This window comes from Anticarsia gemmatalis, chromosome 6 (assembly GCF_050436995.1).
Source record: "Anticarsia gemmatalis isolate Benzon Research Colony breed Stoneville strain chromosome 6, ilAntGemm2 primary, whole genome shotgun sequence".
NCBI classification, from domain to species: Eukaryota; Metazoa; Arthropoda; class Insecta; order Lepidoptera; family Erebidae; genus Anticarsia; species Anticarsia gemmatalis.
The window spans coordinates 12,360,394-12,383,077 of NC_134750.1; the positions used below are offsets into that span (position 1 = coordinate 12,360,394).

Below are 22,684 nucleotides of genomic sequence, written 5' to 3' on the forward strand. Positions count from 1 at the left end.
TCGATTTTTGAACTCGCAATTTCCTCAACAGTTAAATGTATGGAATATAGAGTTTAAAAAATCAGCGCTTCAGGGAAGATATGATATGATAATAATTATATTGTAGTGAATGTTAGTGTTGTTATAATATGTATATGCTGAGTTGCTGACGGCATTAGAAACTTATTCCGTTGGAAATTAAAGTGTTCATAAATCTTTGTTATTACCATAGACAATGCACATACACTTTGTAGAGTTAGAAAGCTCTGCTTGTTCACAAATATTTTTTTAATGTTACTGACTAAGAAATTATCCTTAAATAATGGGTCAAGATGAATAAAGTGCGATCAACTATTTTTATTGTTGGCCCAAATGTTCGCTACAATAAGCCGCATAGCTTTTATATTGTGATAATGCTTAAAATGATATTATATGTATATTTGTGACAAATGTTTGAACAAATTGTTGGCTGTTATATGAGTGATTTTCGTACAATTGAATTGAGTGCAAGATAGTGTATATTTGCTCTTTAGATTTAAGCCAAAGAACAAAGATATTATATGTATATTGAGCTACTGAAATTTATAGAAATCATATGAAATATATTTTTTCGTCTAAATTGCATTTTTATTCAGAATCTATGTTACAAGATGCACCTAAGTTACCTAAAGCACGTAGAATAATTTATTTACCAAATTAAATCAAATCACGACGCTGCAGCTCCACGTTGAGTCCTTACATACTTAGTATCTGTACTAAACTGAATGCGTAAATTGAAACGTGAAAACGTCAGCACATTCTAAGTTATGTCAATAATGACAACTGCTGTCTGTGAATCTACGATTTTGTGTACAGTAAAATGAAACACTGTTTTTGAGAATAAAACTAAATATCAGTATCTAAAGGAGTTATTTTATAAAGGAGCATTCTACCAAATTCGTTAACAATGGCTGAAGCTAAGGAAAAAGAGGAAAATCCCCTAGATATCGACGGGAGCAACTTCAACCCCGACACGTATATAAATTGTTTACTAAAATGTGCTACGTTGAAGCAAGTCATGGATAAAGAAGCAGAAATAGTCACACAGAGCCAGTTCCTGCAATCAGAGATGCAAACACTAGTATACGAGAACTACAACAAGTTTATATCTGCGACGGAAACTGTGCGGAAAATGAGGACAGATTTCAAAATAATGCAAGAAGAAATGAACAAATTAAGTGAAAATATGAATAAAATTACTACTTTTAGCGCTCAGATATCGGATTCTCTCAGAGAAAGCGGCAACAATGTTAGTAGACTATGTGGAACAAGACAACTGTTAGACAAACTACAATTCTTATTTCTATTACCTTCACAACTGAACAAAGCTATTTTAGAAGGTAGATATGTAGACGCAGTCCACGACTACACTCATGCTCAAAGAGTACTCCAGAAGTATGGTAATCAACCTTCTTTCCAAAGCATTCAAACAGAATGTTCAGAAATCATCTATGGTTTGAAGAAAACTTTGAGAGAGAGGTTACTCAGTCCAGATACATCAGCATCGGAGTTGGCTGAAAGTGTAGGCTTGTTGAGACAGTTACAGGAAACTGACTCATCACTTCAAGACATATTCCTTAGCTGTGCTGAAAGCAGACTAGATCAACACTTACAAGGCCTAAGTTCAATGGTAGAAAGCACTGATATCTTAGAATGGGTTGAAAAATGCAACAGTACTCTACTAGCTGACCTTGGTATAGTAATTTCATGCTATCATGACATGTTTCAAGACAAAGACAGCACCAACATCCCAGATTTTGCAGACAAAATCATGTTGCAAGTATTCCATCTGTTTGAAGAAGTAGTCAAAAGACCTGATAATATTGGTACAGAAATACTGATCAGGGGCCTTGATAAGTTCTTTAGGAAGCTACAGGCTATGACTGAGATTATTTCAAGTGATACAATGTCTAATAAAGCTATAGATGTTGTGATCCAATGTATTAATCATAAGGCTAAAATACAGTACCAGTCTATCCAAACTCAGTTCAAAGATAGTTTGACTAAAGTGAGACAATCTTTGGCAAGCAAAGGAACAGACACTACAGATCTGAAGGACATACTTAATTCTTTACAAGTATATTTGATGCAGAAGGTCCAAGCATCATTATTAGATCTCATGGCTTTCTTACAGAACAATCTATCATTTGGTCTGAAACCATGGTGTGCTAAAGCCGTTGCTGATACCTGTTGGAAAGTCATCACAGAAACAATGGTTAATTTATCAGATATGGTGAAAAAGATGGCCTGTTTACAGACATCAAACAATAACATTCCATTTGAATTATTACTTATTTTAGCTAAATTATGTTTGGAGATGCAAGAAAGTGGTGTGAATACTTTACACACTCATCTGTTGAAGCTTCTTGAAGAATCTGCTCCTGGATTGACAGTTGAAAATCGAGATACTAATAGTATAATGGTGCACCTGTCCACTGCTGCTCAAGCAGCTTTGGATTCCGAAGTGGTATTCATTGGACAGACTGCTGCACAGATGTTGAGAGTGTCTGTACTAGCAAGGGATTGGTTGAGAGCACCCGAGCCGAGAGGACCGAGGGCTGTGTGTCGAAGAGTTGTAGAAACATTGGCAAGCGCGGACAGTGCTGCTTCGCAATTGTTCCCGACTAGTATCAAACCTTCTAGTGATTCCAGTCGACGCACTATTTGGTCTCGTGCTCCTTCATCATTCTCACCTTTGAATAGAATATTCTCGGAACGGATTGAGGTTTTCAGTCCCGCCGGCGCTGACAGAGCTGCCTTGTCTAATGGAGCGTTAAAAGTAGCTCTGAAGGCGTTAGTCGAATGTGTAAGATTACGTACATTTGGTAAACATGGTTTACAGCAGTTGCAAGTTGATGTACATTTCTTGCAACAGAGGCTGTCTTGTATGGGCAATGATGAAAGGTTACTGAATGCTCTTTTGGAAGATGCTTTAGCGTCCGCACAGCTGAGATGTGTCGACCCACAACTAATGGAGCCTAGTATTGTAGATATTATATGTGAAAGAGGATAGAAAAGTAAATTAGTTATGAGATGTATTATGTATAAATTGGTCTAATATATTTAAAAAGTGTACTGTATTATTATGAATCTAAATAAAAGTAGTTTTAAATTTTAGACAATTTATTTATAACCCATTAATCAAAATTGCATCATCATATTAAAAATAATGATATCATCTACATATATAAAATTTTTATGTTAAATGCTTCTAAAACATAAATCTCACAATAAGACTACTCTTTTATATTTTAGCAGTTAATTACATTTTACACTGTTAGTCACGAGAGTAGAATAAACATCATTTAAAATTAAAAACAACATAATATATTATTACCATTAGAAACAGAGAAATTGATATATTTTGGTCCTAGTTTACTATTAATTTGGGGAGTGTCATTGTATGATCACTCACAGACTCACGAATCATGTCAGCACACTTTTAAAATTCAGCAAACATGATGCTATCTAATAATATGTATAGGTTGTATAGGCTAGTAAACTTCAACCTGTGATGTTCAGAACAGAAGGTGTTAATATTTCACTATTAAATCAACACTAACAGATCAGTTTTGAATAAGTGCCAAACCAAGTGTACAATGAGAAGAAACTTAATTAACTGCATGGTAAAACAACTGCATAAATCTCAACAACATGGTAATGGTTATTGGTAATGAACTATAAATAACATACTTTTATTTATAAAATAGTCACTTTGGAATGACATTCCCAAAGTCTAAATATATCCAAATCGAGGTTTGTTTATCTCTTACACAACAATCAATCAGAAAAAATCTGATTCACAAATTCCTCTAATCCCTTATAATAATGATGAAAACATACTACGAAGCACTAATTAACCCAAACTCCGTGATTGGGAAGCTCATGAATTCATTATAGCATTTTATATTACAATTCCTTTCAAATGAATATTTAAAACAATTTATTAATAAGCTCATAAATCCCACCAATATTCGTAAACCTCACTAAGAACATATCTGTTACTATTATATCATTTTACAACATAAGTTTGCACCTTCTCGCAACTATATTTTAGGCTCGAAACGAAGAAATCATCGAAAGCCGTACATTTACAGTTTAACTGAAATTACAGTATGCTAACCAAACATAATGCCAATGAAAATCTTACACCTAGATCTAATAAAACATAAATATTTACTCTTATACATACATAATATCTAAACTCTAGAACAAATTGACAAAATATACTTATTTTAAGTTCTCATTTACATATAGACAAGATCATCGAATCTAACCGACTCACGATAAAAATATTGTTGTTGATGCATTATCGTATCATCGAACGTGTAAAAATATTTTTATTTAACAAATGGTCCGTTTGTTACGTTATTGTGAGCGTCGTGATGCGTGATTTCATCTAACTAGCGATTCGCACAAATATATCTCGTTCAGAGAACAATTTATTCAGTCCAGCTTCGTAACACGAACCAATATATCTATAGGAAACTTACGCAGTAAAACAGTTCGATTACCTTACTTATTTTTCTGCATCAGTTTTCTCATTTTCTCCGGCACGGGCACTCCGCGGTGCGCGCCCGTTCTCCGCGGCTTGACGCTGGACTTCGCCTCACTCTTCTCGGGCTTAGGTTTCCGCTCGCTCGGGGACTTCATCTCCTTGTCGATGGATTTCTTGCCCGGTTTGGTGTCGCTTTTGTTCGGCTTTGTGCTCGTCGACGCGCTGCTGTCGCTTCGAGCGCTCGACTTCCGTGCCGCGGGCGACTTCTTGGGCTTGTCCGCAGCGCTGGACTTGCGCGGTGGTGGCTTGATAACGGGCTTGGGCTCGGGCGACGGAGATCGTCTGCGTCGTATCCGCGGCGGCGTGTGGGCCAGCGTCGTGTGGCGCGACAGCAGCGCGGCGCTGCTGAATAGCTGCCCGCAGTCGCAGCGGTGCTCCACGTCCAACGTGCCTGCAGAAACAGAACAAAATCTCTATTAAGTACCATACTAGTAAGTTGATTGAGAAACTATCAACACTCATGACTCATTAATTAGAAAACTACAATATTTAAGAAAATTGGTTACTCACGTTTTCTCACTTGTTTCAAAGTTGAAGCTTTGTGCCTGGCTGTGGCGGCCTTCCCCAATGATTTCCTCTTAGCTATTCCACTTAAAGACTTTCTCTTATCGGCTAACGACTTCTTCGGAGTCTTCTTCTCGGTATCTTTAGGTGTTCGTTCTTGTGCGGATTTCGTTGGTTTTTCGGAAAGGTTTGATGGAAAAGAGTATTTAGTAGTTTCACTATCGTCGGAATCTGTAGAAGGCACTGGTTCTAACTTAGGGGTTTTGGCTTCTTTTTTGACTGCGGCCGGGTTTGGTTCGATCGCTTTTGACTTTAGACGCGGTATTTTAGGGGGGTGTTGTAATGAAGTTCTTCTCTTCACTAAGTCTTTGGAATTTGGTCGTTCTATTTGGAGGGAGCTGCGCTTCTTGGCTCTGACTTTCATAAACACTTTCTCTTCTGTCACATCTTCGTGTTTAAAGTTAGGGTTGAGCATGTACCGCACGTCGTCGTCGTCACTCGACTCCACCGCCGGCTTCACCTCTGCCACGGGTGGAGGAGCGGCTGTAGTTTTAAGGCGTTTGCTCGCACTCGCAGTCTTATCCTTCAGCGGCGTTTTTTTCTTAGGCGTCTCATGAATCTTGACAGGCTCCTTTTCTTCAATTTTCTTTATCTTTTCGGGCACTTCAGATATTGCTTGCGTTTTAACAGTCTCAGTCTCCACGAAGTCCCTCTTTGCAGGAGGCACTTGTACTTCTGGGGCTCGTGCTTCTACTTTTGGTGGAGCCTTCTCTACTTTGTTAACTGGCTCCACCGATTTTTCCTTCACCACCTCTGTTTTCTCCTTGATCGCTGGTTTGTCTTTAGATATTTCAACCTTTTCGACAACTTCCTGCTTTTGTTCATCTTTCTTAGGATCTTCAGCTAAAGGCGTTGGTGAATCTAGGATTTCGATCTTTTCTTCAGGTGAAGTGATTTCAGTTACGTCGTCACCGCCTTCCGTCTCTTCTGTAGTTTTCAACAGTTTCGACTGTCTCTTCTTCCTTTGACAAATGATCGTGTGTTTCGTCAGTGAATGTTCGTTCGGGAACACCATATAACACAGAGAACACTCGTGTATTATATCTCTAGTGGAGAGTGAGCTCTTAACACTCTTGTCGTCAGATTTCTCTGAGCTTGTCTCCACGTGTTGTTCCTTGTGTTCACTCAAATGCTGCAGTTTTCTAAATGTTTTCTTGCAAACATCACACTGATGTATTGTGACTGGTTTTTCAACCGGTTTCTCTTCTTTACTCTGCGTTGTGGTTGTAGTAGTCTTCTGCCTATTTATACCGTCGTGTGTTTCTCTGTGCTCTACTAAATGATGGAGTTTTCTGAACGATTTGTCGCAAGGCTCGCAGCGGAAGCCTGCGCTAGGATCATCAGTATGTTTCGATGTACTCGGCTCTTTAACTTTAGTATCCGATTGTTCCGAACTCTTCCGCGAAGATCTCGCTGGTACTGAGCTAGGGTTGTGAATAATCCGGTGTTGAACTAAATGATGCAATTTCCTGAACTCCTTCTTGCAAACTTCACAGCTGTACACTGATTTGTTAGTAACAGGAGCTTCTTTCTCAATTTTCTTTGGCTCTACTTTTTCCGCTTTCTTATGTTGTAGCTTATGACTGACGAGGTATGATAGCTGCCTGAACGTTTTGCCACAGAATTCACAAACTAAATCATTATTTTTGTTCGGTATCTTGGAGCGTGGTTTTCTAGATTCATGTGTTTTCCGTTCCTCAAGTTTCTCGGCCTTCGGCTTGACTGGCGGCGTGTCTTCGATGACGATTATGTCGTCTTTCTCTTCAGATTTAGTTACATAATCTTTGGATTTGCGTTTCTTGGGTGTTTCTTTCGTAACAACTGTAGATAACGGCTTATCGTCATCAATGTCCATATCATCGGACTTGCTCTCACTGGACTTTGTGTCATAGTCCTGTGATAGTCTCATTCTGCGCGGGCTCCTCTTGTCCGAGTCAGATCTGCTCGGTGACGGGCCGGTGCAGTGCTTAACATGTTTGAACACGACGTTCTCAGTTCTGAACAGCTTGTTACAAATAGGGCAAACAATATTCTCATTAATTTTGCCCATTGTCCAGTTTTCTTTGATAATTGCTCCATCACCATCACTGTCGGAATCGTCTGTGAGTGTGACGCTTTTAGGAGCTTTGGCGTCGATTAATCGCGGCCTTTTTTGAGGACTGGGCGATGAATTTTTACTGTTATCAGATGATCCGTCAGGTAATGGATATTTCCTTGGCCTTCCTCGTCCCCTCTTCACAGGGGTACTCGACTGACTGTCAGAGTTCATAGACATAGTAGTATTGATATTCTCGGTTTGTGTTTCGATCAACTCAGCTGCTTTGACCAGACTATCCAATGCAGACACCGGATTCTTATGCGCAACGCCATTATCATTGAGGTTAACGGTTTCTTTCAAGGGATTTTTCATAATTTCTACAGGATTCGTCACTTTCTCATCAGCGATGGCGCCAGAACCGAGTAAATAGAACTTCTTTCGCATAGGATATTTCAAGTTTTTATCCGTTCTATCATCGTCGGTCCTACGCTTCTTTTTAGGAGATATTTCAATACCCAAATCCCTTGGCTCAATAAGTTCTAATTCCGGTTCCTCAACGGGTGTTAAAACTTGCTTTCTTTGATGTTTAGTCTTAGTTTTCACTTCTTCCTGTGCCTTCACATCCTCGATGGAATCCAGTGTGTCTGATTCCAAAGAGTCGCAAGTGCTAACTGTATGTTCGTTATCAGGGACCTTTTTCGCCGGAGATAGATCTTGGCCCTGAACATTTAGCTGTGTGGGAACGTAATCAGGGGCTTCCATATACACCACTTTGACAGGCTGATCTTCTATGATAGTAATAGGGTCAGTTGTCATCTGACGTTTGGCTGTCAAAGCTGAATGGTATGCTTTTTGCAACTTTGATTGATTTCGACTCGCGTCGTCGTTAGCTGCAGGTACTTTAGTTACCGGTTGTACTTTTAGTTGAGGATTCGGACGCACGTTTTGATATTTATATGGAAGTTTTGCTTTAGGCTCGCCTCGGGCTGTATCGTTCCTCGAATAATTCTTAGGAGCCGGCTCTTTTTCTACCACAGTTTGGAACACATTGTGAGTTTCTTTCCCATCGAAATTAACAGTGAGACAATTTTCATAAGTCATAGAATTTCTTCGAGCGAATTTGTCGAAATCTTTCTCAGTGATTATTGCTTCTTTTTTAGGATCACTTGTATGTTTTTCTTGTGCTATGTTTGTAGGTAATTTCTCCTTGGCTGCAGGTTTCGGTGTTTGAGCTTTCTTATTCAATTCAATGTCGCCAGTAATAGGCTCGTGTTCTATAATCTCGTCTTCAGAATCAACTTCTATAACACTGTCTTTCACAGATTTCGTTTGTGTTTTATTCGGGAAAGGTAAGAGATTCGGTATCTTCGTCGTTTTATTCTGGATTGGAGCCTTTTCTTTTTCGATTTTGGAGTAACTTTTAATAACTTCTGGCTTGTGGACTACAGGCAATTCGTGAGGTGGACGTTCTATGAATGGAATACCATGTAATTCATTCATTTTCATTTCAATCGCGTCTAAAGTAGCTTGTTCAATTGGTTGATAAGTTGGTTGGGGTTTCGAAGCGCTAGGTTCCTTAGAAGCATTTTGTTTCGCTTCCTCTTGTGCCTTAGGCGTTGCTACCGTTCTATGTATCATATCTTCAATCGTTTTATCAATCAAATTTTGTACAAGCTCCGGCCTTTGCCCTCCTTCCTTCTTAGAAGACGTAACTGTGGTAGTCTGTGCCGGTTCACTCTCAGTCTTAGGTACAACTTCAACTTTAGTAGCTGTTTTAGCAACAGGCGCTTTAGTTTTCACTTCAGGCTCAGGTTTCTGAGGTTTTTCAGGAACGGTCTTGCTTATAACATTGGGTTTGTTAGAAAACGCAGCGGTTTCCGTCTTCATAGCAGGTTTATTAGCTTCCTGGATCTTCGATAAGGCATTACTCGTTTGACGTTGACTGTCAATCTTTTTCAAAACGTCTCTTCTGTTCAAATCATTAGAGTTTTTAAGTTGGTTACTATTAGTCGAAGCTACTGACGCCTTCGTTTTGAATTTGTTAAGGAATTCTTGTCTGTTAGCCTCAGTCCATTTTCCAAAAGGCACTGCAGCTGCGTGGTTGTTATTTATAGGTTTAGATTCAACGACTTTAGGCATTTCTTTCTTATCTTTTGCGTCAGTTTTCTTAACCTGACTTACTTTAGATGTACTGCTAACATCTTGCTTCACAATTTTAGCGGGCTCTACTTTTGGCACTTTAGTTATTTCCATATCAATTTTACCTTTCTCACTCACTTCTTTTGGTTTGACTATGTCTTTCTTTTCCTCTCTTTGGCTAGGTTTGATAGCAGGTTGAGTTTTCTCAACTGGTAATTTTATAGGCTGCGGAATATCTGATTTCGGTTTCTCAACTGCTACTACTTTTATAGGCTGTGGTATATCAGATTTTGGTTTCTCTACCACATTTGGTTTTTTATATTTCGTTACCTGTGTGATGTTAACACTACTGTCAACTTGTAAATGTGACACGGGAGTCTCAATTGCTTTTACAATTTCCTTTCTCGGAGATTTTTCTAGAACTTTACCTTCAGATTTTTGTTCGACAACTTTTGTAGTTATATTGTGAACAGGTGTTGTTTTTATTTCAATTTTATCTGGCACTTGTGTAGTCTCAGGAATCTTTGGCGCAACTTTTGATTGCTTTTGGTCCAATATTGGTGATATGTTGGCGATAGCTACGTGTTTTATTGGTTCTTTAGTAATTTCTACTTTCAAAGGCTCAGGTGCTTTAACAATTTGTTTAGCATCCGTTTTGGGAACTTCGACTTTATTCTTTACTTCATTAGAAGTAGTTTCTTTTGGCAGTACTTTACTCTTCTCTGGTGGTGTGTCACTCTTTTTGAGTACTATAGGTTTGGGTATAGCAGTTTCTGGACTTGTTTTAGGTTTATCTGCTACAGTTGGTACCGCATCTTTTTTGATTTCACTAATTTCTGTCGAAGGTTTAGGAGAGTCCTTTTTCACGTCTGGAACTATGATGGTTTCTTTATTAGAGTCTGGTTTTATTATAGGATTTGATGATGTTGAATCAGCCTGTTTCTTTTCTTCAACTGGAGTTTTATCAGCACTTTCGGGAGTTTTTTCAACAGGCTTTTCAACATTTGGCTTATCTGCATCAACTTTTGAGTCAATTTCTACTGTTTTCGGTGATTCTACTTTATCACTTGCTGGTTTTGGTTCAGTTCTTTCACTCGAAATAATGTCTTCCTTAGGTTTTTCTTTACTTTCTTCAACCTTCTCCACAATACTAAGATCATCATCGTCATCTTCGATCAAAATGGTTTCAGTAACCTTAGGTTCATCGACCTTAGGAGGAACAGAGACTTCAACATTTTTTATCTCTTTCTCTTGAGTATTATCTTGCACTTTAATTTCTTCAACACATGGAACAGTTTCAACAATAGTTAACTGAGAATCATCATCAATTTCCATTGATTCTTCATCTTTACTTTCCACAACTTTTGGTTCACTATCAACTTTGGTAACCTCGACTTTAGCTTGCTCTGTAACTGGACTTTCAACATCCATTTTAGTTTCAGTTTCGCTTTTCTCAGCCACTTTTTCTTCAACAATTACTAAATCATCATCTTTATCACTTTTATTATCATCAACAACTTTGGCCACCTCAGATTCAGTAGAATCTATCGCATTATCCTGTTCCATTGGAACTTCGCTTTGTTCTTGACTATCTTCTACGACTTTATTACCTTGTTCAATAATTTTATCATCAAATTTGTCTTCAGGTAAACTTATCTCTAATTGTTTCAGTTCGTCAGATACTACACTGTTTTCCTTTATTTCGATAGTATTTGATTCTTTACCATCGACTATGAATATATCTTTATCACTTGGCTCAACAATAATAATTTCTTTTTCTGTACTAGTAATTTCATTTAATTTATTGTCATCATCTTTCTTAGTTGGTGTATCAACAGATTTTTGTTTACTGCTGTCTGTGTGTACTTCTATAGTCTTTTTCACGTTAGACAGGTCTGAATGCCTGTTAGGATGTAGTTGTTGGTCCACCATAGTCTTAGTTAACGGTATACCTTCTTTGTTAGGGGTTGAATGATATGTCATAGGTGTAAAGCTGCCGATAACAGGCGATTTCCTCGATTCGCTAAACTTCATCATTTTCCCATTCAAATTGACTTCTGACTTGCTGTCTGGAGTTGTTTCTTTGCTCTCAGCTTCTACCTCAACTGTTGTTGAAGTTGGTTCTTTCCTCGGAGTCTTAATTTTTCGTTCAGCAACTTTGTTGCCGGTTGAATCACTAATGACCTTATTGATATCCTTTATAGGCACATGAGATGACGTATTTTTATCAGCCGTTTTTCCCTCCTTAGCAGGCTGAAATATAAGTTTATTTCGTTAATATTGTATAAGGAAACATTTATCAATGGTTATCATAAGTATTGTTGATATCAATGGTAAAGAGTATTGTTATTTTAAATAAGTATTTGGTTTACTGGGAATTTCCTTGAATGGCACATAAATTTAAGTTACTATATATAAAACTGGGCTTGAGGATCATTAATAAGAACATCATAATAATATTAATTTAATATGCTTTATTGGAAGAGCATAGTGTATTAATTGACTATTGAATAAAACATTACTATAGTAAACCACAAGATAAAAACACCACATTAACCATTATAAGATATTTTAATCCACAATCCATCACTTATCTGCTATATTTATTATATAATATAAATACCTAACTTGTTTTGTCTTTTCATGCTTGATGGAGAAGTATGATAATCTTAGCTCAGAATAATTAATCTTTGTTTACATATTAATTATATGATACAGTTATACCTTGATATCTTTAAAAATGCCTATGTTATATGGGAGCCATTCATGCAAGCAGCCTATTGCAATGACAAACCTTGCAGTAGGGGAAAAGATTATGGCATAGATCTAATGTTGTGAATGTCGAAATATCTAAACCCGCAAACTTATTATTAAGCATGTAAATTACAAAAAATCTTACCACTTCTTTTGGTACTTCTATTTCTATTTCTTCATATACTTCTAGACTTCCTTCAGCATTCTCACTGAAAATAAACAAATAAACTTAACATTTTTACTACCATTTGAGATAATTTTAATTTTATCTGCTAACTTTTATACACAAAACAATATTACTGTATCCTTTTCCCATCTATGGCCAGTTTTATAACTTATGAATAAGTATCAGATAACTTGTCTGCTAGATAAAGGGACAAATAACTGTAGGATACCAACTGTCAAAATTACAGCTGGTAAGCTAACAAGTAATTATTTAGTGAGTGAAACTGTGCGTAATTATTGTATTATTATGGCGTTTGAACTTACGTGCTACGCGCTCACACGACATTTACTACAAAACGCGTAGCTCCACTACTAGTTTGGTTATAGAATACAAGCAGACAAGAAATTGCGTTTATACTAATACGAAATATACAGGCGTCGACGACACGCGAGATTTGACGCGAACGTGCTTATTACGCGCCAAAAATTGTATGATAAGTACATGCATATACAAAGTATATTTACATACTTTGATGCTTACCATACACAACTTAAAAAGGATCCTAATTAACATTTCATTCAGCTAATCTAATAGCTTCATTTTTGCAACTTAAAAGTTCAGCTTATACTATACATTATATTCTTTTGTAAAATTTACATTAAAGACTATTTTTAACTCAGTCATATCAAAAAATTAGAGAAATCAAGCCTCTGACCCGCAACACTAAACCTGCACTTACAGCTTCGGATTCCCAACTTGTATTCAACAACCAATTGTACTTGTATTCATATCATAATATCCATATTTCTATACTTTGTTTCTTACATATTACAACACAACACTGCTTATCAATTTTAAAAATCATTTGAAAGTAATTGCTAATGGTTACAAATGGCTGCTTTCTTAAATAGCATGTAAAGTAATACTGTTTGTGTACAAATGTTGCTCTGTTTATTGGCTATTGTCATTACTAGTATACAAGTGAAAATTGCCTGTTTAAATCTGATAATTTGCTGCTAAAGCATGAATGAATATGTAAACAATATATTTACATAAATACACATGCTTGTTTTCACAGCTTGATATAAAGTAGTATATAAAAAGGTTCTGTTATTGTTGATTAAAAAATATTTTGTTTATGATTAATAGAGCACAAACCAGAATAACATTGGTTTTAAAATTAAAAATATGCTAATTTTTTTCTGTTATCCACTAACAATATTATTTTTTTATGCAAATATCAATAATTAATTAAATGGTATACCATTTTAATGACACTTTTGTAAGTATTAAGAAAATATTTATCTGTTTATCTCATTTAGTTTCTTACTAGTAAATAATGTAGGTCAAATACTGCCAATAATATGGTTAACCTTTCCTACTATAATATTTAACCAATATTATCTTATTAGAATCAGATCAGTGGCCCAATTTTCCTATATTTAGACTAACACTATAAAGTTAATCAGAATAGATTTATTTCTGAATATTTGTGGTAGAGAATGCCCTGATGCATTCACCCCCAGTGTCTGAGCTACATTATGTTCAATAGCATTTAAGTTCATATAAACAAGTGAATAGATAAACCACCACTAAATGTGCCTCAGAAACCAGGCATAAATCTGCCTATACCACTATAATTGTACATAAAGTTTAAAATAATAGATAAAAAAATCATCACAAACTCACCGTACTTTGAGGAACTTAAAACTAGGTTGTTGCTGATCATCATCTATAATCTGAACAGCAGCTAGTTCCTCTTGTCCTTCCTTCCTGTACAAGTATAAACCATTCCCAATGTCTATAGCATCCACATTTTTACCATCAATCTGTAGCACCACTTCTGTATCTTTACTTGCTATATCCGCCTCTTCACTTATAAGACTAGACTCTATCATATTATCATCAGTTTTTATATCCCTCGAGCTAGACTTGTCATCAAACTCCACGTTATCGTCAATCACAAGCTCATGACCATCATAAGAGTTGTCGTTATCATCAAATATAGCAACACCACCAGATAATATGTTTGCCGCCTCTATCTGAGTATCAATTTTGTAGCTATCTAAAACATCACTCTTCTTCCCAATAGGTGACAGGTTCGATATCAACTCATCAGCGTTCGTCATAGTACCTTCGGCGTCTGCTGTCGTGCTGGCCAGAGACACATCTTTCGAAATATCGAATGTAGTCTCCACTTCTGACAGAGAATAGTACTTGGACGAGCTCTCGTTAGCGGTCATGAAGGCCTCGCTCGGCGGGGACGTGGTGTCCAGTGTGGAGTCTCCCGAACCCCCCGCCTCTCCCCTCAACTGGCTCAGCCTATCCATTTGCACACTTCATCGGCTACGACAACAGGAAAACGACAATTTAGTTACAATGCAACTTATAATCACCGAGAATACACTTCATCGATTATAAGAAAGCTAATGAAAACATTTGAAGGTTGGTCAATTAATTAGCACCTAGGTCAATAGCAAAGAACAGTGAAACTTTTAGAACAAACGATAATGATACTGTGACACTTTCGATAAAAATGTAATAAATCACATCGTACCAAGTTAATATTTAACAAATTAGCTCTCAGAGAAAACTCTTGAATACAATTTATGTATTAATTTTATTACAGAAGTTACATTAACAATTTATTACAATTTTGTTAAAATAACACAACACATCAAAAGATTAAAGATGGACGCCAAATAGCGATGTTGCCGTTATTTTGCATGTCATTAAGTTAACAAAAAAATGGCAAAATACATTTTTTACGGAAATTAGCTCTCTTTATACAGTTATATTTCATGGTTTTTGGAATGTTTTCATGTAGCTACTTCGTACGTAGCGTAATAAGCATAATTAAATAAAAATAAATAATATTGCAATTACTATATTACTTTTTAGTCCACTGGCAATAATTTTCACGCTGTAATGGATGCTGCTGATAATGCAAAATACCTATTGCTTGGCAGAGTCAATGACCGATGTGGTTATGAAAGTATTTAAGTCCGTATTTATCACAAATAAAGTAACCTTGCGTTAAAGATACTATCAATTAGATAAGTCACCAGATATTAATTACTATTATTACCTTAGGATGTTTTTATTTGCTAAAATTAATTGAAACACATTTATTTCAAATTCGCGCTCATTCTTCTTATCAAAATACCAAGGTTTACTAGCTTCACTGTAAATGTAAAGCACAAGTATCTAAGTATTAACTTTGAGACCAAATTCTTAGTAATTAAAAGCATACAGACAGGAACAGGTTATCATAATTAGTATCTAATTGCAGTTATCTAAGGACTGATAATATTTTAATGAATAAATGAGTTGAGACGTAGTATTAGCAGCAGTAAGTAACTACGTAAATAATTTCATGTATATAAATATAAGAAGTATATTGCATGCTAGTTTCATGAAGAATAAGCTAATTCTATATTTACTTGTATATTTATACAATTCCCTATTTTAATTTGACCCCATGAAGATATTACCCAATGATCAATAACTGTCACATTAAAAGAGTTAAATAAATTTAGTTATTTCACATATTTTGTTATGCTATTTAAACACAATTTAATTGGTTCTTAAATTCAAGGTATTTATTTTATTGCACTTTCAGTGATTGAAGCAGGAAAATCTAAGCTTCTTAAGGAACTTTGCAAACGCACACAGCGTGTCTGTCAGAAGTGTCAAATCCACATTGTTGTCAAAATTGATGCTCGTTATTTTTGAAAAGTGGCTTGACGCTTTGATTAAAACGTAGTTTATTTTATGTTAGTTATTATTTTCTTAAAAATATAATAAATACTGCAGAATGGCGCCCCGAGAAACTCCTAAAGCTACGACTAAAGTGCAACGCACTGTAAAAGAGATGCCTGCGAAAGGCAGAGCATCACCTATTGGGGCGATCAAGAAAACTAATTTGATGAAGAAGACTGTTGAGAAGACGCCTTTGAAGAGTAAGTAGCTTTTTACCCGTGTTTGTGTGGATTATTTCTATCCATCTGTTGTAAAAAGTCCTTAGGACTGTATCGCTGAAATCACTATAAGAGGTGATGTAAGGCATCATAGTAGGTACAGTCGAGTTCTATAATATGTGACCGTGTTGATGAATCAAAAATATATAGGCAATGTTAAGTTTCATAAAAATCTAAACAGCTTTGCCTTGTAATAAAATGTTTACATTCTGTCACATCATAAATATGTAACTACTAACTACATAATATCAATAATATTGTGAGACTGGAAGCCGACTCCAACATAGCTTGGAAGAAAGGCTAAGCTGATATATTGCTACAGACAATGACTCAAAGTATTTTGTTTAGATTTTTATGAAACTTAACATTGTCCATATATTTTTGATTCATCAACACGGTCACATATTATAGAACTCGACTGTACCTATGCAATTGCTTTTCTGTTTCAAACTTGATCTATTTCTGAAAGGTCTTGTATACCTGTCCATGTATGTACTTTTAAAAGTATTACTTTCATAGGACTCTCCCACCAGTGGCAAAATAGCATGAATCGAGGAGTCAAGTATAACGAGGTTTTGTTTTTGTAATACACAATTAAGGCAACATAATACTGCTACATTCGTTAGTCACAATCAGTTTATGATTGTGTTTTCTACTTAATTAAACATCTTGTGATCATAATGCCAAGATATCTTAATATTATCTAACATTTTCTCCTTTCCATTTCAGTTGCTAACACAACAGAAGTTAGAATGACTAGACAAAGGACAAGCACAGTCCCAACACTAGCGACTCCTAAGCCTAAAGAGAATAAATCTGCCCCAGTACCTGCCAGTGTGACCAAGAGTGCTAAGAAAGCCTCTACATGGAAACGTCGCCCCAAACCGGCACATTCCGGAGTCCCTATTCCAGAAAAGATGAAGAAGTTAATGGAAAAACAATTTATGGACACTCAATTTGTTCTTTGAGTTCAAAATTTAATTTTTTTGTTGTCTATGCCTATGCAGCCAGTAGGTAGAAGCATTCTCAATCTGCCATGAAAGATTAATGTGTCATATTAAAGTAGATTTAATAATTGTCAACAATACAAAACTAGATTTGTTTTCAATAATTTTGCCTGACTTAAATTTTAATGAAAAAATTCTAAAGTTTTTTGGTTTGTGTTATTTTTTTTTAAAGCAGATGTAGCTACAATCTTAATTCGTGTTTCTAGAGTAATTGTATAAAATTTAATAAGCTTATTATTGTACCAATTTTCTAAATGTTTTTAATAATTTGACTGTTAAATAAGCCCTTTTTTCTGCCATCATATTTAGAAGACTAAAATGTTTATCCATTTTAAATAATCCATATGCTATCAAAGTACCTTTTTAGTTTTAATTCTGGGAAATTATTAGTAATAATAAAGTTTTGAAACATTCTTTATGTGAATAAATGACAAGAGTTTCTTCTTAATAATATAATTTTATTAAGTATTTGAGACTGACTGAATATTTGTGAATTAGCTGTATACCTATCATATAGGTGATAAACATACAGGTATAATGTAAACATGATTGGATGTGTGCCAAAAAATATAGATAATAAGTCTTGATTATGTACCTAATTTTAGTTATACAATAAATACCTTCCACCGGATTGAAATAGCTAATAAATATATTTGACATTGATTCTATAGGTTGAGATATAGTTCATATAAATATTTTACAATTTAGAAGAAAAATAAATTGTTAACTTTGTCATAAAAAAACAAAGTGTTTGTGTTAGGAAAAAGCAGGAAATTGTTTCATTTTTTAAATACTTTTTTTATTAAATAAATAAAACTGTAATTTTTGGATTTGTTCAAATTGACTATACTTCTTAAAAGTTGCAATGCAGCATGCCTTTGAAAAGATATTTCAAATTTTGATTGCAATTTTGTGGGCTTTTTTCCGACTGATTGATGTCTATAAGTTTATAGTTGTTTGTAAGATATTTTTAGGTACTAATTCACAATACCTGTTAATAATTTTACTTTTATGCTAAAGTATTGTATAAGAATTTTATGATAATAGATTTTTTAATACTCTGTTTTGTTTTTTTTTGCTTAGTTATTTATTTCATTCAGCAACTGTTATAATAAGTAAACGTAATGTATCCGACTACTGGCAATAGGTTACTGAAATCGTCTGTCTGTTTTATTCTAGAAAAAAAAGCAATACATATATCCATCCAAAATCGTCTTACAGCAGAATAGTACATAGTTCTTTATAGGCGGTGTTGACGAAGTTTTGTCGCGCAGCCGATAGATGGCATTAGTTCAATGTCGCTCCTAATGTTGCTAGCTGGTGACCAACGATACGGGACTTTGTATAGGAATAGTGTCTAAGTATATCCGAAACAACCAGTTAGATGGCAGGTGCAGGATCGACGATTGTACTTGCTCCCCGAGTGGTTAAGGTCGTCACGCCGCTACCATTGCGTCGGAAGGTCGTGGATTCGATTCATTATCTTGATGATAATGTAGATTCCATGTAGATTCTTCGACAATATTATTTGTGCGATCCTCAAATAATTGCTGCGGGTCTAGTTGTACTTTGTGTCCGTTGTTTGTATGTTTAAAAGACCCCGCGACACCTGAGCACATCTTGTAGCAGGAGTTGTCTTTAAAAAAAAGAAAACACGCTACCAATTTTTGATCAATCCACGCATTGCTAGCCGCACCATATAGAGGAAGAACCGTACAAATAGGATACCTACTTTGCTGGGTATTTAGATAGCTACATACATACATACATAACGACTGCGTCGGTTCTGTCTGGCCTAATAGACCTCTATATTTCTGTTCTATGTCACTGCTCTACCTCATTGTATATATAATTATATGGCTAATCGATACTGTATCATAAATTCAATTGAATTTATGTACTGATCATTGACATATTCATTACCTACGACAACACAATACAAATCTTATTTATATCAATTCGTGTAATTTTAGTCACATATTCGTAGCACGTATTTTGTAGTGTGATGCAGTCAAATAGCTCATTATAAAGATGTTTGTTATACAGAGTGCACCGACAGGGGGCGTTAGGGTAATGCTCTTCATGTTTTCAAAGAAACCATTGCTTTTGTTTGATGAAAATAGCTTGTAGCCTACGGCCTTTCTTATTTATGAGTTCTTATTTTATTTATAGTATGGTTATAATGGTCAATCTAGGGTCAAAGGAAGGCCTAAGTAACGATAGTTTTTTTTTAAGACAAATCCTGCCCTCAGAATTGCTCTTGTGTCGCGGCGAATTTTACAAAAATACAAACAACGGACACTAAGTACCAATAAACCTGAAACAACATATTCTTGGATCGCACAAATAATTGTCCCGTGTGGGAATCGAACCCACGACCTCCCAACGCAGTGTCGTGGCGAGCTTAACCACTGCGCCAAGGAGGCAGTCTAACCACCATACAATTCCATATAATCCATGGTTTATACTTGATAAAAATAGCTTGAAACCTACAGCCTACTTCTTAATGAGTTCTGATTTCATTTATTCATTGTATGGTTAGTAGTCAATCCAGGATCGAAGAGAGGCTTTTGACAATGCTTAACGACTGTTATGTGCCTGCCAAAGAACGGAGACGTTCAGTTCAAATACTACTATCCGGCCATCTATGAAATATCTCTACTCAACAACTCGACTGCCTAAGTGCCTACGTGGCGTAGTGGTTAAGTTCGCCATGCCTGTACGTCCGTCTTTATCGTTGCGTCGGAAGGCCGTAGGTTCGATTCCCACACAGAACAATTTACTTGTGCTATTCACAAATTTTAATAATCGTTTGGGGTCTAGTTGTACTTTGCGTTCGTTGTTTGTATGTCTATAAAAGTGGCCGCGTCACAAGTGCAAATCTGAGTGCATGAGTTAAAAAATTGTTAGGTGCACAAGTTTGCGAATTAATAACATTCTAAAGTCTATATTTTGTATGCCTTCGACACTTGCGCAACTTCATAACAAGGCTTTAACTCTAGACTGTTTTTAAGATGTTGCCCTATATTAAAAACATCCAGCCTAACAACATTTAGACATTAATCTTCAATTAATTTACCACGGTTTGTACTAAAGCTTGAGTGCAGGTATTACAGGTAGGTATTACTTAATCGGCTAATTTAATAAGCAACGGTAATAAACCAATTGACTCGGACTTACTTCAACTCGCAACAAAGTAATGAATTAATAATTCATTATGTTAATTGAAAGATTAATCATGAGCTTGACTGATTTGTCACTTTATGATGATTGGTAGATGATTAAAGGAAATTAATGTTACAACAAAGAAATCCGTGTAAAGATCGTAGAAAGTGGCATTGTGTCACGTTCGAATCCCGAGTCGGGCAAAAGTCTTTTCTGAGTATTCTGTTAAAAAAATCTCAAAGATTGCCCGGAGTGAGTAAGAATTGGTAGAAATCCGTGCCTCGGGGAGCACGCAAACCCGTCGGTCCTGCGTCTGACATCTTTCTGGTCGTGTTGGTTTAGCCGTCCCACCGGACTATGAGAATAAAGTTATAGAAAGTGTACCTATGTATTTTGCACACACTTGGCCACTATAAACAAAATCCAGAACAGTTGGCTGGTTTCAATGAAACCTGCCGTAGCCGAAATTGGCTAGGACGACATTAATAACCTACCTCTTCCACCGTTTTCCGCAACAGTTACATATTATGCATACATACTTACCCTTTATCTCCAAAAGTCATACGAATTTCATCTTTATGCCTCGACAAAAACTCCCATAATCGTAAAAACAAGAGACCACCATAGAGTCGAGTAATATATTCCACCCAGAACATAATTGACGAATATAACGTCACTTGTCTATGGATTGTCAACGATAAATTTTGTATCAAGTGATTTATAGTTCAACCATAAAGACGATCTGTTGAGCCGCGACTAAATGTGAGACAAAGGCTTCATCTAAAATAAATAAAACTTTAAGGCGATGTTTGCTGTTTAATTGGACGTATTTTATTTTGTAACTCCTGTTGTAATCACATTTGCTGGCAGAGTTGAAGTCCATCTATGTTTTGCTGTTCCTGACTGTTGGTCTCGTGTAATAGAGAGCGAGCCTATTGCCGTATATGCATATTGCCACTTATTAGACTCCAGTCTGCTATTAATAACATATTAACAAAATTGGAAGGATCACTAGACTGTATCCCATTTTGGGATTGAATCCGAATCCTAGGTGCACTACAACTTACCACCGAAGCTATATTTATTTGACTACCTTTGAGAGCTTTTGAGTGATTCTGCGTAGCGGCTAATATGTAATGTGGAGAATAGAACTTTACAGACTGTAAAGTTCTATTTACGGTAGCTTTCCTTCTGAATAAGAGAGTAAATTAATCATTGGCTCTACAATAACAGAGCTCATCTGCAATGCTCATTGAAACACTTAATTTGAGTTTCAACCCTGAAACGCGTATTAACCTGATGAAACTCAGGAGATTATTACCTATAACATTTCGACGCAGTTTGAGAGCTAACAGCTCTGGTAGATCCTGAGTTTACCCTGATCTTTAAGACTGGATTAAAAGGATTACTTCCTCTAAAGGCATTTTCAAATTGCGCTTTGGTATTGCCTAGAGAGTCTTTTATTTGTCTAAATAGATTATGACGTGATTCTGGCTGGCAATTTTTTGCTATCGGAGACTTTTTTTAAAGATATTTATTTTCGTAAATGCCAACGTTATTGTATTTTAATAGGTAATGAATTGAGTATCACTACGTGTCTCGCAGGTGGTCTATAAGATCGTTGATACTGATAACATTGGCGCCAGTCGTTAGGTATTGTATTATCAGTGTCTAGTATTCAAAACGTGTTATATTGACAGGATTAGGACGGATTAAAATGCCGTTTAGGTGAGCCTATTGTAGCTATATTTGGATAGAAAAAGTCATGACTTCCGTGGGTTCGGGAGTCTAGATTGGCTATCTGATACATTTATAAAAGCTAGCGCTTGATATGGCATGTGCAGATTATGGCGAAAGCCACGACGATTAAAGGGATATGCTCTGCTCGCCAGAACGCGAGGGACCTAAACGTTGTATAATTAATAAAAAGTGGTGACTTCCTGACTCGGCTTAACTGCCCATCTCTAGGATAGTAATATGTAGCTCAACCCATCTTCGTATCACCAGCATCACCGTAAATTGACAGCAGAACAATGGCCAGATAGGGTCACTATCTTGAATAAGTTTAAATATACTTACATATTTCTCAAATGTGCTTTTAGAAGGTAGGACTCTTAATCATGTCCTCAATAACAAAAAGAGGAGAAGCAGCATAGTTTATAGTCAGGCTGATTCTCTTATTTTTATTATTTACACTATGTCGGTATGCCAGTGCTGGACCTTTTCTGAAGAAAACCAGACATTATCATCATCATCATTGCCACACTCACAAAAACGTATCCATGTCGTCTCGCC

At 36.0% G+C, this 22,684-nt stretch overlaps 3 protein-coding genes across 3 annotated transcripts; 2 read left to right on the forward strand and 1 right to left on the reverse strand.

Moving 5' to 3' along the window:
- Positions 1–793: 793 nt before the first annotated feature.
- On the forward strand, positions 794–3,134 carry Vps51 (vacuolar protein sorting 51). Its single transcript, XM_076115782.1, has one exon. The coding sequence runs from the start codon at positions 926–928 to the stop codon at positions 3,029–3,031; it is 2,106 nt and encodes a 701-aa protein (XP_075971897.1). The 5' UTR covers positions 794–925; the 3' UTR covers positions 3,032–3,134.
- LOC142973779 (uncharacterized) lies at positions 3,130–14,933 on the reverse strand. The gene is made up of 5 exons (XM_076115781.1): positions 14,795–14,933; positions 13,927–14,583; positions 12,217–12,280; positions 5,087–11,570; positions 3,130–4,967 (listed from the first exon to the last, which is right to left on the reverse strand). Exons 2-5 carry the CDS (start codon positions 14,565–14,567, stop codon positions 4,534–4,536), a joined length of 7,623 nt encoding a protein of 2,540 aa, XP_075971896.1. The 5' UTR covers positions 14,568–14,583; positions 14,795–14,933; the 3' UTR covers positions 3,130–4,533.
- Positions 14,934–15,934: 1,001 nt separating this feature from the next.
- On the forward strand, positions 15,935–18,285 carry LOC142973913 (uncharacterized). Its single transcript, XM_076115947.1, has 2 exons — positions 15,935–16,199; positions 16,947–18,285. The coding sequence occupies exons 1-2, from the start codon at positions 16,055–16,057 to the stop codon at positions 17,183–17,185; spliced, it is 384 nt and encodes a 127-aa protein (XP_075972062.1). The 5' UTR covers positions 15,935–16,054; the 3' UTR covers positions 17,186–18,285.
- Positions 18,286–22,684: the final 4,399 nt, after the last annotated feature.

Excerpts from the sequence above, each read along its gene's own strand:
- Vps51 (XM_076115782.1), top strand. The coding sequence starts at position 926 with ATGGCTGAAGCTAAGGAAAAAGAGGAAAATCCCCTAGATATCGACGGG.
- LOC142973779 (XM_076115781.1), bottom strand. The coding sequence starts at position 14,567 with ATGGATAGGCTGAGCCAGTTGAGGGGAGAGGCGGGGGGTTCGGGAGAC. Across the intron at positions 12,281-13,926 it reads TTTAAGTTCCTCAAAGTACG|TGAGAATGCTGAAGGAAGTC; the intron begins GTGAGTTTGTGA and ends GTTTATTTTCAG. Across the intron at positions 11,571-12,216 it reads TAGAAGTACCAAAAGAAGTG|CCTGCTAAGGAGGGAAAAAC; the intron begins GTAAGATTTTTT and ends CTTATATTTCAG.
- LOC142973913 (XM_076115947.1), top strand. The coding sequence starts at position 16,055 with ATGGCGCCCCGAGAAACTCCTAAAGCTACGACTAAAGTGCAACGCACT. Across the intron at positions 16,200-16,946 it reads TGAGAAGACGCCTTTGAAGA|TTGCTAACACAACAGAAGTT; the intron begins GTAAGTAGCTTT and ends TTTCCATTTCAG.